Below are 18,096 nucleotides of genomic sequence, written 5' to 3'. Positions count from 1 at the left end.
TTCGCTTCGAAATCTTTTCAACAAAAGTACTCAATATAGTATCGTCGGTCAGTGTTTGTTGTAATATTAAGTCCAAAGAGTCTAAGGCTTGTAACCTTCCTAGTATATCGATTAAATATTGTACTGATATTCCTACACACTGGTCTATTTTAAAATGTTTCAAGTTTGGATTTAAGTAATGTAATGCTTTCCCACTTAATACAGTTTTTGTTAATTCAAATGTCTCTAAATTTTTAGCTTTTTCGAGCACCTGGGCTAGTTCTGGCTCTATCGGTGGTTGTGACTTTCCAAACGCTATATGTACCACTTGGTTTGCCCCTTCGACAAGGTTCCTAAGTGACGTTGGCCTTATGGTCGCTGCTGTAAAATCTAAATATGTAAGGTTCGGGAAAGTTTTTATTGCTATAGCTATTATTTGTGGTTGTAGAAGTTTTGAAATACTCTCATCATCTACCACTATCGTTGTTATATGGTTTGCTGTTCTACGTAATAACCAATGTAATGCGCCCATAGTAACCGTCTTACCGTTCCACCCATGCGGCCAACGCCAATCAGTCACATCGAGACGCTTAATTTTACCATACGACGCTAAGGTCCCCTCTCGCCACCTTGTCGAGACTAATTCTAGTGCTACTCTATCCTGAAATTGTAAATACGTCGCAATCTTCGCAATACACTCCACCGGTAGGAGTACCTTATCCGAAAGGTCTAGGCCCGGAAACGCATTAACCGACGGTCGCGGCGCTATCAGTTTAGCCTCATGCCACGGGTCTGCAGGACGGATCCTTAGCTTCCGCTTGTGGACAACGAAATTTTGTCCTACCAGTTTCTTTGCTTGTTCCGGTTTTTCAAACGTGATGAACGCCTGATTGCCCGTGGGTTTTCTCAATACTACTGCGTGTTCCGCTCCGTGGGGTCGGAAAACTTTCAGTAAGTCCTCCTTCTTGGTATGATTGGCTAATCGCAGTATTAATAGCCTCCTTCCTTCTCCTGCTGTCCCTGAACTGCATCCTGGTTGCGGCTCCATGGTTCATTTATAATCCTATGGTTACAATGCTTGTATAAGTTCGTGTAAATATAATCGGAGACAACACAACACATAAATAATAATGTTTCTCCTTTCGCGCCAATCATGGCAGCGGTTCGCATTCGTATCACATCGTTTGTGTCCCAATGACTGGCTGTTTATGTCGCATGACAGTCATGTCCACGGTCTGGTTTGGTTAACCTTACAATTGCTTGTGACATCCGAAGATGTGGCTTAGCCTAGGTTGTTCTGCAACTTATTTACAATATTTTATTAATATCTGCTTAAATAGTTTGCGCAATTCACCAGTCGGGCCCATCGTTGCGCAAGCGCCGACCGTATCGATGCGTCTCATCCGTTAAGATTTGCAAAGTGAATAGCGGTAAATCTTTAAGCATTAATATGTCTCTCTCTTCCAGCGTTAACAAGGTTTATAATTTCAATTTATCTACATGTTTGGTGAATTGTTTTCCGTTATCATCTTCTAAAATAACATTGTTCTTTGCCAAAATTCCAACAATTTTGTATGGTCCATGATAACGGCTACTAAACTTTCCAGCTCGCGGCTCGACTACGACGCGTACCATGTCCCCTATTTTTCCGCGGAACGGTCGCGCCCTTTTATCATAATAAACCTTGGATCTTTCCTTAGCCTTATTCTGATTTCTCGCGGCTATTGTATGCATTTCGTTTAGTCGTGCAATCAGATCAGAAAGATAAGTGTTGTATGTGGGTAAATTTTCGTTCCCCGTGAACGAACTTGGACAACGAGCAACTTTTCCGAACACCAATTCATAAGGTGTGAAGTTGGTTGTTTCGTGTACCGAAGTATTATATGAAAACATTGCGAACGGTACTAACCTATCCCAATCGTCATATCTATCTACATAATGGCTGATGTATTCCGTTAACACTATATGGCTTCTCTCTAGTGCTCCATTCGTTTGTGGTCTATAACCAGATGTCATAAAGTGTCGGATTTTGAAAACCTTCGTCAATTTTTGAATATTGCCCGAGGAGTACCATATTGTAATATCAAATGGGTCGTTAAAGCGTGCGCGATTGTCTCGGCTCTTATGTCAGGAACGGGAACTGCTATGCAGTATTTTGTTAAATTATCTTGCATCGTTAATATATGCCTATTTCCGTTGGGAGTTGTTGGTAATGGTCCTACTGTATCCAACGCTACCCTCTCAAAAGGTTCTGCGGAAGTATCCGTTATTAACATGGGTTCGCGTGTTTTAGAACGTACCAATTTTTTATTTTGACAACTGTCGCACGAACGAATAAATCGTTTTATTTCTTGTAACGTGGACCTCCACTCGCCGGGTGGGAAGGCGGGGGCGGGATCCACTCCGGGAATTTATGGGCTCAGAGGCCGGGCCGCGTACGGCCGTGAATACGCGGTCCTCCCGGTACTAACTGATTCTCGAAGGTTCTCGGAAATCGAAACGAACCTGCTGCTCGGGCGCCAGGCACCGGAAGGGTGCCACGCGAAACGCGGACGAAGTCCGCCCTTAGCTGAAGCTGGGGGCGGGAGGTGAACCTTCGGGAACCGCGAGAATGTCGAGAGGCGCGAAAAGGGTCGGGGGTTCGGACACGGAAGGGAGCGAGGACAGCCCTCACGGCAGGACGGATCGCGCAGGTGAAAAGATCGATAGTCGGGCTGGGCTCTACAATTTTATTGGCGTCGGATTTTACAAAGCCGCGGCCACGTGGCCGCACCCGAGAGCCCGTGCTCTTCGTACAAAGTTTGCGATAAGGTGGAGGGTTCGCAACGCGCTGTTGTCGATCGGTAAAATACGCCGCGGGGGTGCGGTAGATCGGCACGAGAATTGCCCCTCGCCGAAGCGAGAGATTCGCGGCACGCAGGTGGTCGGCGCGATTACGGTATGACTGTCGCGGCGCGGTTTCGGTTCCGACGGACGGCGAACGCTCGGCGAAAACATCACGATAGGCTACGCGACGGCTCGATAGGAATAACGCGAGAAGTAACGTAACGGACGGACGGTTGCAAACGTTAACGGCGGCAGCTCCTCCGAGGAAGACTTCCGCACTGTATTTTTCCGAGAACCCGGTGCCGCGGCTCAAAGTACCGATGTATTCGGTACGAGCGGAATGTCCGAGGCGAGAAGCGCCCCGGCACGCGAAAACTCGGGGAACGAGACGCGATATTACGCGCCCGACGGGCGATCCGCGAGCTCGCGTTCCCGCGAGAGCACGGAATTGTCACGTAATAATCAAGAAGAAAATATATAAAAAAAAACTTTATTGCTCAACCGGAGTTGAGTACCACTGAGTTAGTTACAAAGATTATTACAATGATTGAAATACACGGAGAACGTACGTAGGCGATACTAAAACAAAACTGAACGCTCGTGCCCTGGGGCGGCGGCCTCTTATACCGTCGGAGACAACTGACCGCTGAGGATATTTGATCCCTTCTTATCAACAGGACTTCTCCGAAGGTGGTGCCGTGTGCAACGAAGGTGTTGCCGTGTGCAACGAAGGTGTTGCCGTGTGCAACGGGCCATAATCAGGTGTGGTCCCTGTGACAGAATCGTCGTCGGCCGACCTCGTCGGTTCCCCGGTAGAGCCTGGCGAACCAACTCGCGAAAAACAAACGAATACGGTCACTGAGGGGACTCACCGTTCCTCTCGATATAATTCCGCCTTCGGTCGCGGTTCTGTCCGTCTAGCTCGGGATGGTCTCCGGTTTTCTACGCTCGACTCGTGACGGGATCGAGATCCTGGGACCGCTGCAGCTCGGTAGTAGAGTGCACGCACTTCGCGTTTACGGCAATCGGTATTAATAATGCGGTATCACAAACTACACGGCGGTCTGCGCTGGCTCGGTATTTTCCGGGTGCGACTCGGTACGGAAGTCACCGCGACAGTAATTCGTCCGGGTCCGTTCGCGTTACGACAGGGTCCTCGTATCCCCACTTCGTGCCCTAGTCCGGCTTTTCCTCTAATAGGGCGCGCGACTGGCGCGAAATTCGTAACCCGCAGGATCGTGCCTACGTCGGGTCCTTGGGCCCCAGACCTTACGCGAAAATCATCCCAAAATTGGAACTCGGGGTAGATCCGCGATCTCCCCCGGTATGGAGGAGGGGGGGGGGGGCGCCTACACCACCCTCGCCGAGGCCCCTTGCAAATGGCTAGGTGAGGCGGCGGCAGGACCGCGAAATGTGTTGTCGGTTGGTCGACAGGGGCCTTCGTCCCGCTTCGTCACCTCCGGGTTGTCTGGCCCGTGTGTGGCGTCGCCCATTCCTCAACATTACCGGTGCACCGGATTTTCGTATTGGCCAGGGTTTGGCGTAGGTGGTCCCGCGAAGCGCTGTGCCCTTTCCTCAGGTCGGCTGGATACCGGGGTGCCGTTCGCCTACCTGAAACTTGCCGGGCTCGGCGTGCGCGAAAGGTGTGAAAATGCGAGTTTCCTGTCGATTCGGGAGTTCCTCGGGGAGCGCTTCCTAACCTATCGAGCCGTGGTTCTATTCGCGATAACGTTGTTTTTGGGCAGTCCGGTCCCTTCGTTCGGTTTTTTGGGGCGCCAAAGGGGCGACGCGATTTGTGCAACGTCACAACTCCCCCCCCCTTAAACCTGTAGGAGTTTGTTACATATATATACATTAATGTTGGTGACGATCGATCGTCGGCAGTCAGCTGGGACGATCTGACAGTCATCCGTTTGTCTCGTCTGCTCGTTTCACTGGTAACCGGTTGTCATTACAAGCCGACGATCGATTTGTTTATAACAACCTGATGTTTGAGCGTGAACAGCGTAACACCAGAATTTGTAAAACCGTCAAACAATAAAGATCTTCTTCCTATAAACCGGACCGGACTGCTACGGCATTTCCCCTTCGTGACCCCTCGCTCGATTGGTTCTGGCGCGGTTCCCTTCGGAAGTCTCCCTTTACACTTGTGGAGCCTTCACCGGCGGACGAACACTCGGACTCGACAAACGAATAACCAGATGCTGGGGAGGAAACCATCGGGACCGGGTGGCCTAAATGACATTGACGAAGTAGTTCAAACGGTATTTTATTTTTCCCTGGGTGAGGGTCGGTACACTTGGCCCCTCTTGGTGGGGGCCCGGAACATCTTGAGTGGTCACAAGGCGATAATAATTTAATCAATAAAGAAAAAAAAACAACACAAAATAAAATATATAATCTCGTTTCGGGATCTTTTCCCTGGTGGGTACGGGAGGTTAGTGCCTTCGCATTGGCGGCGTCGGGATCACCCTGGCGGTCGTCTGCCTATCCCTACCGGGTGGCGGGGTGGGTTTCAGCTTCCCACGACGGGCCACACGTCGGACAGGTGCGCACCGAGCACCCCTGCCGGCCGCACCGGTAGCAGTGCGGCGCGGGCGGCTTGGGACACTTGTCCCTTCTGTGCCCGACTTGGCCGCAGTTCCAACACTCGTTGGGTCGCACCGGTGGGGTTTGGGGCTCGTCCTTCGTTTGCCGCCAGTACCTCTCCCACTTGTCGTGTCTTGCGTTCCTCGGCCGGCGACGAGCGGGCGGGATGGCGGCGCATGGCACCTTGGCCGCAGCGCGAGTGGTCGACGGCGGCTCGGCCGGGCGTACCTCCGGGTCCGTCGGCTGGGCCGGCTTCGGTACGGTCCTCGGCGTGGGTCGCAGCGGCATCGGCAGGAGGGGGGGGGGGGGTCACCCCCTCGATAGGCCCTAAGAGGTCCCCTACGGGCACCTCTGGCCTGGCGGTATTTTGGCTGTGGTCGGAGATCGTCTCCGGCTGCGTCAGGAGCAGCTCGTCAAGTTCTTTCATCTCCTTGGCCAGGTGAGTTTGGTGGTTGGCCGTCGCGGCGAGATGATTCGTCATGGTTTCCATCTCCCGCGCCAGGCGCCTACGTCTCTCCCGCGCCTCTTCGATATCTCGGGACATCTGTGGGATGGTGTACATGTAGGGTTCCTTATCACGCGAGTCCGTTACTCGGTGGTGTGTACGTCTTGAGGTCGGCGACGTGGGCCTTTCCGACCTCTTTCCCGTCTAAGGTGGTCAGGCGATAGACCACCGACGAGAGTTTCTCGCGTACGCGGAAGGGCCCGCTATATTTGAGGCACAGCTTCGCGGCGATATTCTGGGCGGCGGACGATAGAACGCGTTGGCGTCGCAAGACCAAGTCACCGACCGCGAATTGTACCTCTCCCCGGCGAAGGTTATAATACTGCGCCTGCGATTCGTACGCCCTGTCGAGATTTTCCCCCACCCAGTGTCGCAAGGTTGATAGACGCGAGACGCGATTTTTCCAGTCGCCCGTATTGGCGAGTTCCGTATCGGCCGTCGGTTCTCCGTCCCCTCGTCGGCATAGTTTCGGCCTTGGTTCCCGTCCGAAGTTCAGAAACGCGGGGGAGGATTGGAGTGCGGTATGGTACGCGGTATTGTACGCGAAGCGGAAGCTCGGGAGATTCGCATCCCAGTCGCGATGATCGCGGCCGATAGACGATACTATCATCGTTTTTAATACGCGATTGACTCGTTCTACGGGATTCGCCTGCGGGTGGTACGGGGGCGTGGTTGAAATCGTGATACCGTAGGTTTTCGCTAATTCGTGTATCGCCTTATTCACGAACTCGGTCCCGTTATCGGTAAGGATCACCTCGGGGGTACCCCACCGCGAAAATACGTGGTTCTCGAGGGCCTCGGAAATTTTTAACCCGGTGGCGCGCCGGAGGGGACAACATTCGATCCATTTTGTAAATAAATCCTGCACCACCAGGAGGTATTGATGTCCGGCTTTACTCGGAGGAAGCGGGCCCATAATATCGCCACCCACGGGGCCTCGACACGACGTCGTCCCATCAGCCCGGAGGGGAGTTTTTGTTCCACCTTCGTCAACTGGCATGTGGGACAACGTCGCACGTACTTCACCACGGTACGGAACATGCCCTGCCAAAAATATCGGGTCGCGATCCGATGGTAAGTGTGGTGTATTTAGGATCAGGTTAGGTGGCCTGCCGCGACGTGCGAGTATAATGTGATATTTATTGAAATTAACACAAGTTACTTATAAAAGGTATTTTCACCTGCCGGCCATGTGGTCTCGGCCTTGCCCGAATAGCGACTAATTACGCACACACAATACGTGCGCGACTAGCGTGCGCAGTCGCTCGCACCACTCACGCATACGGCACACATTACGTATACGACAACTCTCTCGCTTCTTTTTAATTTTCGGTTTAATGCAGGCGTGGAGAGCGCCTAACCTGCACCTGCGCCTTCTTACGTTTCAACACTTGATCTACGTGGCGCTTTCGCAACACCCTATTATCGTCTTTTATGATAAACGTCGATGGGGAGCTTTGGCGAACGATCTCACCCTCCGTTCGCTTCCCTGACCTTACGCCATAATCATCGAATACGATTTTATCTCCTATTTGAAAATCAACATTCCGTTTACCTGGCCTGGCAACAATCTGCGCCCGTTGTTTTATTTCTACAGTTTCGTTTACGTTAGGGCGTAAAAGGTCAAATCTCGTGCGGAGCTCGCGTTTATACATTAAATATGCCGGACTTCTACGAGTCGTACAGTGCTCAATGCTTCTGTAATCAAAAAGGAACATGTTGACCGCGTTATTCACACCCTCTCCCCCTTTTACGATTTTCTTGACTTTATCTTTGAAGATTTGGACCAGATTTTCCGCAGCTCCATTTGTAGCTGGGTGGTATGGCGGACTAAGTGAATGCTTTACGCCATGTGTGACCAGAAAACTGTGAAATTCTTCACTTCGAAATTGCGGCCCCCCGTCTGTAACACAGTGAAATGGTAACCCGTACCTTGCGAACAATTTCTTAAACTCTTCTATAAGCCTATATGCTTTTGTATTATTATTAAAGTTAATTATTTCTGGCCACTTTGAATGTGCATCCACCACAATCAAGTACATTGTACCGAACAATTCCGCAAAGTCGCAATGAATTCTTCCCCATACTTTGTCTGGATATGGCCATGTTGTTAACGGAGTATGTGAAGGTCTGTTTCTTTGAATTAAACAAATTTTACAATCATTAATCATGCTCTCAATATCGCGATCAATGTTTGGCCACCAGACGTATGAGCGAGCAAACATTTTAATTTTTACGATGCCTAAGTGCGTCGCATGCAGTTCACTTAAGATTAGATTTTTCATGCTCTCTGGGATGACTGCTCTTAACCCCCAAAATAGGCAACCTTTTTCGACCGTTAGTTCCAACCTTTTATTAAATAGGATTTTCATTTCGTTTGACATTTTGCTAGTGTCTTTTGGCCAAGTTCCTAAGACGTACCTAATGGCATTCGATACCAATTCATCTTTTCTACTTTCTTCTGCTAATGTTTTGTAGTTATATGAGATGATTCCCTCCTCGAAGAAGTTTACCTGAGGGAAGTTTGTATCAATCAGTTCTGTTTCGTCTTCTATTGGTAACCTCGAAAGTGCGTCACAGTTTGCATTAGCCTCCGATTTTATGTGCTCTATTTCATATCTGAATCCGGACAAGTAGTATGTCCATCTCTGAAATCTATTGTCCGCCGTTTGCGGGATGCCCTTTCGTGGTCCCAATATCAATTGTAAAGCTTTATTATCGGTTTTTAGTATAATAACTTTCCCAAATACAAATTGGTAAAATCTTTTAAAACCAAATATTATAGCCATAGCCTCTTTATCTAAGATTTTCCTATTCAGTTCATCTTTCGCTATCTTTTTCGATGCATACGAGATTGGTTTTTCTTCACCGTTTTTATACCTATGGGATAAAATAGCAGATAAGCCATAATCTGACGCGTCGCATGCCAGAACTACTTTCTCATTTGGGTTATAGTTGACTAGTACTTTTGGTGAGATTAATTCTTTTTTCACCCATTCAAACGCTTTTGTGCAGTTTTCATCCCATTCGTATTTTTCTTTGTTAACCAGATCATAAAGAGGTTTCAAATTGTCTGACCTGTTTTCTAAAAATCTAGCGTAAAAGTTAACTAGCCCTAAAAATGATGCTAATTCTTTACTATTTTTCGGCTGAGGAGCATTTATCATTGCATTTACGTTAGTTTTTGCTTTATGCAACCCATCCTTATCGATAACGTAACCTAGAATTTCTAGTTTCTTTTTCATAAAGTGACATTTTTCTTTATTTAGCCTCAACCCACATTCTTGCAGTCTGCTACATACTTTATGCAGATTATTTAAATGCTCTTCATCCGTTTTTCCCGTAATATAAATGTTGTCGAGATACGATATCGCACCATCAATACCCCTTAGACATTCGTCCATCTTCCTCTGCACGTCTGCAGGTGCAGGAGAAACACCTTCAGGTATTTTAGTATACCTGAACAATCCCTTGTGTGTTACAATCGTGAGCAACTTGGAACTTTTTTCATCTACTGGAAATTGCATATACATATGCGTTAAATCTAATTCTGAAAAAGAGTTCCCACCTTGCAAAACAGTAAAGATATCGTCTATAGTATGCAATGGATATTTATCAATTATTATAAATTGATTAAGTGTCATTTTAAAATCGCCACATATGCGGATATTACCATTGCTTTTAAAGACGGGAACAATCGGCGTTGCCCATTCGCTTACGTCGACTGTCTTTAAGTGCCCCAAATTCACTAGTCTATCTAACTCTTTTTCAACCAGCGGTTTTAACGCATGTGCTATACTTCTACATTTTAACGCTATTGGTCTTGCATTCTCTTTAAGGTGAATTTTAGATTCACTCTTGTTATACAACCCGGGCGTTTCGCTAAACAATTCACTGTATTTTTCGCTCAATACATCAGCTAAATTTTCGATATTTAATTTATTTATCACGCTCACACCTGTGTCGCCTATTTGCAACGGCCATAATCCGAACGCTGCTAACCATTCCCTACCAGTTAACGCCGGACCTGAACCAGGCAATACAAAACATTCTAACATGCGTTTCTCATTTTTAAATTCGACAATCAAATTCGTTAATTTTCCTATCGGTTTCAAAATTTGCTCATCATAAGTTTTCAATTTCCGTTCTGTTTTTTTCATTTTGCAATTTCTAAGATAATTTACATAGTATAAATTAGAAATTACAGTTGCATAAGTACCCGTATCTATTTCCATTTTTATGTTAATACCATTGATTATTACATACTCATACATCGGGTCGCCTTCGCAATCACTTGAACACCTTTGCTTAGACACTTGCTCTGCTTTATTATTCACTTCACTAACTTTCAAACACAAGAAATCTTCTTCATGTAGTTTCCTTACAACCCTTCCAGCGTAAGGCATACTGCAATTTCCCGTGTCGCCTGCTGCCTCTGCGTTGCCATGACGCTGGATCAGCTGGACACGCTGTTGTTTCTGCTCACCGTTGAACCCTTTGCTTCGACAAGCTACCTGCAAGTGACCTTTCTTCTTACAGCCGTGACACGTATATTCCTTGAATCTGCATACGTTCGCTGTGTGATTTGGTTTACCACAACAGTAACACGTCATTTTACCCTTGCCGTATTGGTAGTTTTTTGGAGGCTGCGGATTCTCCGAGTATTGTTTTCGCCAATGCTTTTTATTTGCATTGCTCATAGCAAATATTTCTTCCTTCTTTGATCCACAAGGTTTTCCCGTGTTAAGAGAACTCGTTGCGTTTTTCTCTGCTGATTCATGTGACGTTGCTTCTTTGTAGGCTTCGTTAAACGTCAGTGAACTTTTCTTGAATAGCTCAACTTTTGTTTCGTGATCTCTTAAGCCACATACGAACTGATCCCTTAGTGCGACTTCGATTTCTTTAAAGTTGCAGTTTAGTGCTAATTTTTTCGATCTCGCTGCAAATTCCGCTACCGTGTCCGTTTCAGCTTGCTTGGCTTGATTAAAATTGAATCGTTCCATAACTTCGGACGGTTTTGAATTTAAGTGCTCGTTCATGATCTCAACTATTTGATCATAACTTTTTGTGTTTATTTTAGCCGGAGCGACCAGCTGTTTGATGAGCTTGAACGCTTCCGTGTCCACACGCACCAACAACTGCGCCGCCTTCTTTTCAGGCTTTGTGTCGCGTGCTATGAATAACTGTTCTAATTGTTCTTATGCAGGCGGAATTCTACTTTTATACCGTCAGTCATTTCACTTTCCTCTAGCGTACTTTTAGCACTCAATTCTGTTCGAGCAATCAGCTGGTCGGTGCCGCTGTCCGTCCGCACGCACACACGGCAAATTAGCGACTGCCGAACTTTGTTTGTATTGAGGACTCGGCCGTCGTCGCGGTTCGTCTCTCTCTCTCCCCGCACACTTCGGGCGGACCGAGTAGTTCGGGGTGCGCGGCGAGGGGAGAGAGCCCCGTCAATATACACGGCAATCCGTCGAGCCCTCGCTCTCTTTTCCGAGAACCGCAGTGATAACACGAATAAATCGATTAGCTCTCCCACAAATTCCGACTTTATTTCTCAAACATTTCGCGATCGTAAGTTAAAGGTTCCAACGTTACGGAACCCAACGAAGATCCAAAACATTTGGTGCCGAAACCCGGGAATAGAGTGTGCCGATTTCTCTATTCCACTCGATCCACCGCAGAATTACGAAGAATTCTGTGCATCACCGCGAGTTCTGTTGTGCGCTTCCGTTGTCTCCTCGAGTGATCCGCGAGTGCATCGAGCATCTTCCGAGGCTCCGTCGCAGACAATCAGGAAGCACCTGAAAGGAAAGGAGCAAGTGAATTCTTCGAACAGAATTCGTGAGACCGTTCTCGAAAAACGGTACTTAGACCGCGTGGCGAACCGTTACGGATTCGAAAATTCCGTGACCTTCCACCGGGACACCAACCGCTCTCGAACCGACCGAGGCAAGGTGTTTACCGCGATACGCGTAAAGTCCTTTGTCTTTCGCGTCTCGATCAGTTTGTTTTTACGTTTTGTTTGAATTTTAACTGCCGAAACAATGCCGCAAACGTTCAGCGATGTAGTGGTCGCTCAGGAGGAGATCGCTGGCCGCATCAAGAACTGCATCATCAATACCGACAAATTGGGGGCAGCGAAACTCTCCGCGGTCGTATTGCAGAAAAGAATCGAGTTGCTGGAGAGTTACTGGCGCAACTTCACCGCAAATCATAACGCTATGAGACCGATGCCAGATTACGCCGCCAGTAACTACAGGAAGAGAGGCCTATACGACGAAGTCGAGGAAGCCTACATCCAGAACTCCTCTGAATTGGTGGAGAGGCTAGAAAATCTGAAGCCCGTCGCCTCAGCAATTCCGGCTGAAGCCGAGTCTCACGAGTGCAACGCCGGACCCAGATTGCCGACTCTGACCATCGAGAAATTTTCGGGCGATCTCCTACGGTGGGAGGAGTTTCGCGATTCGTTTCGCGCTACGATCCACAATTCGAAACGATTGCAGGACGTCCAACGCCTACAATATTTGAAGGCGAGCCTCACCGGTGCGGCTGCGAAGGTTATCGCGCGTACATCCCTGACGGATGCGAACTATTCGACGGCGTGGGCGGCACTCGAACGTCGTTATGGAGGCATCCGTGTTCTGACCACCGCTCACCTCGGAAGACTTTTGGACTGCCCGGCAGTGAAACGAGCTTCGACGGAGGAATTGACCAGAGTCCTCGACGAGTTCTGCCAAGCTCGAGATGCTCTGGCCGCGCTTAAAAAACCAGTCGACACATGGGACGACTGGTTCGTGACACTCCTCGTCAGGAAGCTGGACTCGACGACGCGCCTGGACTGGGAGAAGATGTTCCCGGACCCGACGATCATGCCGTCCTTCGTGGAGATTCGAGATTTCCTCGAATCACGCATCCATGCCTTGGCCTCGACCCAAGAGCCGATGTGTTCGTCAACACCGACCAAGCGAGAGGAGACGCGAAAACCCGAACAAAGGACGGCCATGACCGTGCAAATGACCAAAGGGCCATCCGCGAAGGCCAGCAACGTTCGGAAGTGCCCGCTGTGTTCGGACAATCACCAGCTAGGGCACTGCGGTCAGTTCAAAACCTTTAGCGCGTCGGAACGCAAGGAATTTGTGTACCGAAATAAACTGTGCGTTTCGTGTTTCTCGGGAACCCACTTGCTCGCGGCGTGCACGTCTTCCTACCGGTGTATGGTGTGCGGCGGTCATCACCACACCTCGCTTCACGAGGCGTTCCGGAAGAGCGAAGCTCCCGCGCAGCCAAGCACAAGTTCGGTGAACACGTTCAGGTCGAATCGCGTTGTTTTACTGGCCACCGCGCGCGTCCAGTTGAAGTCCCCGAACGGTCGCAGTGTCTCCGCTCGCGCGTTACTCGACCCCGGGTCCGAAATGTCATTCGTGACGGACGATGTCGTGCAAGCGTTACGTCTTCCGCGCCGGAACGTGGAGGTTCATTTGACCGGATACCAGGAGATAAACGTGGGCACGGTACGTCACGAAGTGTCCGTGTTACTCGCGTCTAGTCGCGACTCCAAGTTCCGACTCGCGTTAAACGCGCTGGTGACGCGAAAAATTACCGCTCCGACTCCAGCGGTAGAAATTAACGACGAGAAGTGGACTCACCTCCACGGACTTCCGTTAGCCGACGAGGACTTCCGCTCTCCGAACAGGGTGGAATTACTTCTCGGGGCAGATGCGTGTGGTCACCTCCTCCTCGAGAATCGAATCGGACCAATGGGCACTCCTCCAATTGTTCGAACGCCCTTCGGCTGGGCGCCGATGGGCACAACCTCATCCACAACGGACCACAGCGCTGGACCTCGGGTGCGATCCTTGCTGGTTCAGCCTGCACGAGACCTCCGAGACGATTGGCAGAGGTTCTGGGAGCTGGAAGAAGTACCAACTAGTGCAATAAGCACGCCTCAGGACGAAGCATGCGAAAAGTACTTCAAGGATACGCACCGCAGAGATCAGGATGGACGCTACGTTGTGCGCTTACCGTTCGTTGCCACCCCAGGCACCGATGTCGGAGTTCCGCGATCGGCTGCAGTGCGCTTGCTCTTATCGTCCGAAAGGAGACGAGAAAGGGACGAGACGCTCCGACAGAAATACTCCGAATTTCTGGAGGAGTACGAACGGCTCGGGCACATGGAGTTCGTCTCGCGGCACTCGACTGGCGGGGGGGAGAATTACCTTCCGCATCACGCCGTGTGGCGGGAAAAACCTTCCGGAAACAAAATAAGAGTAGTTTTTAATGGTTCCTACGTTTCAGGCAGAGGCAGTGCCATTAACGATTACCTGGCCGCCGGACCGAAGCTCCAAACTGACCTCTGGGCCGTAATAACGAGGTGGCGATTCCATCGGCATGCCTTTTCGACGGACATTGTAAAAATGTTTCGCCAGATCAAGGTGCACCCAGAGGACAGAGACTGGCAGAGGATCGTCTGGAGGAACGATCCAAGCGAGGAAGTACGGGACTTCCGTTTGACGACGGTGACCTACGGCACGACGTCGGCTCCGTACCTCGCCTCGAGAGTACTGCATCAACTTGCCGACGACGAGAAGGCTCGATTTCCGCGGGGTGCAGCGATTCTCCGAGCGAATTCGTATGTCGATGACATTCTGGCCGGAGGAGATGACATCGACGACACCGAGGAGGCTCGACGTCAACTCACGGACATCCTGACGGCGGGCGGATTCCCGCTGGATAAGTGGGCGACCAATTATTTGTCGTCGAGCTCCGGTCTCATTCAATTGTTGCAGGGTCACCAAGAGGCAGGAGCGCTGGGACTCAAATGGAGCACGGTGAACGACACTCTGTCTCTTGCGGCTCCGAAGCTCAGGACTGCCACATCAGGTCAACCATGGACCAAACGATCGGTTTTGTCTGAGACGGCCAGGCTTTTCGATCCACTGGGGTGGCTGTCTCCGATCAGCATTGCTGCGAAGATCCTGCTGCAGGACCTCTGGTTGTCCGGATTGTTGTGGGACGAGCCGCTGTCCGAGCTGTTTTCCGAGCGATGGAAGCAAATTCGATTCGAGATGGAGAGGACCGATCGAATCACAGTTCCGAGATGGATTGGCTATCGTGCGGCGACCAGCGACAATATAGAGCTGCACGGATTCAGCGACGCGTCAGAAAGGGCATACTCCGCAGCCGTCTTCATAAGGGTGCCAGTTACCGGTGCAAGGGCCGAGACGCACTTACTGATGGCGAAGACCAAGGTCGCTCCAACCAAACCACAGAGCATTCCTAGGCTGGAGCTGTGCGGTGCTCTACTGCTGGCCCGATTGCTGAGAGCAGTAGGAGATTCGATGCGGCCTCACAGCGTGACTATGCATGCGTGGACCGATGCATCGGTCGTCCTAGCCTGGGTGAGGTCTCATGCTTCCAGGTGGAAACCGTTCGTGGCGCATAGGGTGGCCGAGATCCAGCGCCTGCTACCGGACGTTGAGTGGCGACACGCGAGGACAGACGAAAATCCTGCGGACCTTGCCACGCGTGGGATTTCAGCGCAGGTACTGGTCGACGATGACCTCTGGTGGAGCGGTCCCTCGTGGTTGTCAGGGCCTCAGGAGGATTGGCCTGGCGCATGTGACGTCGACGAGAGCGAGGCTCCGGAGCGCAGAGTGACGGTGACGACGACGATGGCAAGGAAGACGAAGTCCGGCGACCATCCCAGTCTGCGAGCCGTCTTCGAATCGCCCTGGGACCCTCTCCGATTCTCGTCAGCGTTGAGGCTGGTCCGAGTGACCGCGTATATGCGACGATTCGCAAACAACGCTCGATCCATCGGTACACCGCAGCACGGGTTCCTGACAGCCACTGAGATCGACGAGGCGTGGGTGAGCGTCCACCGAATGAGCCAAGCTGACGACTTTGGCGACGAACTCGCGGAAATGGAGAAGGGTAAGATAATCAAATCGACCTCGACCCTTGTTTCTCTTCGGCCGATTATAGATCGTCAAGGTGTCTTACGAGTGGGAGGACGACTGGACCACGCAGCAGTTTCATTCGACCAGAGACATCCTGTGATCGTCGACCGACAGTCTCCGTTGGCACCATTGCTGATCCGGTCAGCTCACCTTCGGACGCTCCATGGGGGAGTGAACTTGACGCGGGCGACGCTCAGGCTCCGCCACTGGATTCCGCGAGACAAGACGCTGGTGAAACGGGTCGTAAAAGGCTGCGTTACCTGCACTCGGCTCCAAGGGCGCACCAGCAACCAGCAAATGGGAATGCTGCCTGCCCAGCGAGTGCAACCAGCAAGGGCATTCTCGGTCAGCGGAGTCGATTATGCTGGTCCGATTCCGATGCTCATGACGAGAGCAAGGGGACAGCGGACCACCAAGGGATACGTCGTCGTTTTCGTGTGCCTGTGCACGAAGGCGGTCCACTTAGATGTCGTGTCCGATTTGTCCTCTGCCTCCTTCATCGCAGCTTTCAAACGCTTCGTAGCTAGACGCGGAAGATGTCACCAGATGCTGAGTGACAACGCTACGACGTTCAGAGGTGCCGATCAGCTTCTGAAGCGCATGTTCAACGCTGCATCGACCTTTTACAAGGAAACGGCGGAATTGCTGGCCGCCGACGGAACGGAATGGAGGTTCATACCGCCGTATTCTCCTCATTTCGGCGGTCTGTGGGAAGCGGCCGTGAAATCCGCGAAGAGGCATCTACGACGCACAATAGGGGAACAACAGCTCACCTTCGAGGAGCTTTCCACCTTGCTGTGTCAAGTGGAAGCTTGTATGAACTCTCGACCCCTCTCCGCCTTGTCCGACGATCCAAATGATCCTCCCTTCCTCACGCCAAACCATCTGGTTAACGCTTGCTCTTTGTGCGCAGTTCCAGAACCGGGTGACGAAATCACGTACGACGCAGGCCGACGGAGATGGAACCTTGTATCCAGACTTCTGGAAGGTTTCTGGCAGCGGTGGCGTACCGAATACCTGAGCCAGCTGCAGACTCTTCCGAAATGGCAAAGGGCACGGGAGAATCTTGCCGTCGGAGCGGTCGTGCTCCTGAAGGACGATCTCGCGCCGCCTACGAAATGGCCTCTCGGACGAGTCGTCGAGGTGCATCGGGGATCCGACGGACGAGTGCGTGTGGCTGTCGTGAAGACCGCAACCCGTACTACCACCAGAGCCATCCAGCGCCTTGTACCGCTCATTTCCTCCGAGCATTCCACCGGCGAGGAAACGTGACTCCCTTCACGGCGGGCGGTGTTTAGACGCACATTGTACATATTGTAAATGATTGTAAATATCTGTAGCTCACTTCGTTCACTCTGTTCACTCTGTTCACTTCTCTGTATAACATCCGAAAACCATTGTACTATTTCGTTGCCGACCCGACAACGAGGCGGGCGGTATGTTCGAGCAATCAGCTGGTCGGTGCCGCTGTCCGTCCGCACGCACACACGGCAAATTAGCGACTGCCGAACTTTGTTTGTATTGAGGACTCGGCCGTCGTCGCGGTTCGTCTCTCTCTCTCCCCGCACACTTCGGGCGGACCGAGTAGTTCGGGGTGCGCGGCGAGGGGAGAGAGCCCCGTCAATATACACGGCAATCCGTCGAGCCCTCGCTCTCTTTTCCGAGAACCGCAGTGATAACACGAATAAATCGATTAGCTCTCCCACAAATTCCGACTTTATTTCTCAAACATTTCGCGATCGTAAGTTAAAGGTTCCAACGTTACGGAACCCAACGAAGATCCAAAACAAATTCTTTACTAATTCCAATTTTCTTTCTGATCAATTCTCGTAATTTTTCTCGTAACGTATTGAAATTTTCACCTTCCTCAACTTGAACGTTACGTTCTTGCAGTTCACTTAACAACTGTTTCTTGTTTAGCGTTTGCACCCAGCTTAAGGTTCCTTTATTCGGCATTAACACTTATGCTTTAAAGTGATACAAAATACACTTTCTTTACTCGTGCGAGCACCTTCCTACTCGCGTTCTCGCTGTATTACGCGACACCTTGCTGCCACGCCCACGTGGCAGATTTCTAACCTGACTAATTTTGAACACGTTGATCCGTGATTATCTCGTGCATCCTCGTCGCCATTGTGGTGTATTTAGGATCAGGTTAGGTGGCCTGCCGCGACGTGCGAGTATAATGTGATATTTATTGAAATTAACACAAGTTACTTATAAAAGGTACTTTCA

General features: G+C 50.5%; 1 protein-coding gene across 1 annotated transcript; it reads left to right on the top strand.

Moving 5' to 3' along the window:
* Positions 1–11,946: 11,946 nt before the first annotated feature.
* LOC143364035 (uncharacterized) lies at positions 11,947–17,133 on the top strand. Its single transcript, XM_076804553.1, has 4 exons — positions 11,947–15,329; positions 15,555–15,835; positions 15,887–16,675; positions 16,775–17,133. The coding sequence occupies exons 1-4, from the start codon at positions 11,947–11,949 to the stop codon at positions 17,131–17,133; spliced, it is 4,812 nt and encodes a 1,603-aa protein (XP_076660668.1).
* Positions 17,134–18,096: the final 963 nt, after the last annotated feature.

Source organism: Halictus rubicundus, unplaced genomic scaffold, assembly GCF_050948215.1.
Source record: "Halictus rubicundus isolate RS-2024b unplaced genomic scaffold, iyHalRubi1_principal scaffold0215, whole genome shotgun sequence".
Lineage (NCBI taxonomy): Eukaryota > Metazoa > Arthropoda > Insecta > Hymenoptera > Halictidae > Halictus > Halictus rubicundus.
The sequence above is the reverse complement of the archived record's forward strand: the minus strand, read 5'-3'. Positions and strand labels throughout refer to the sequence as shown.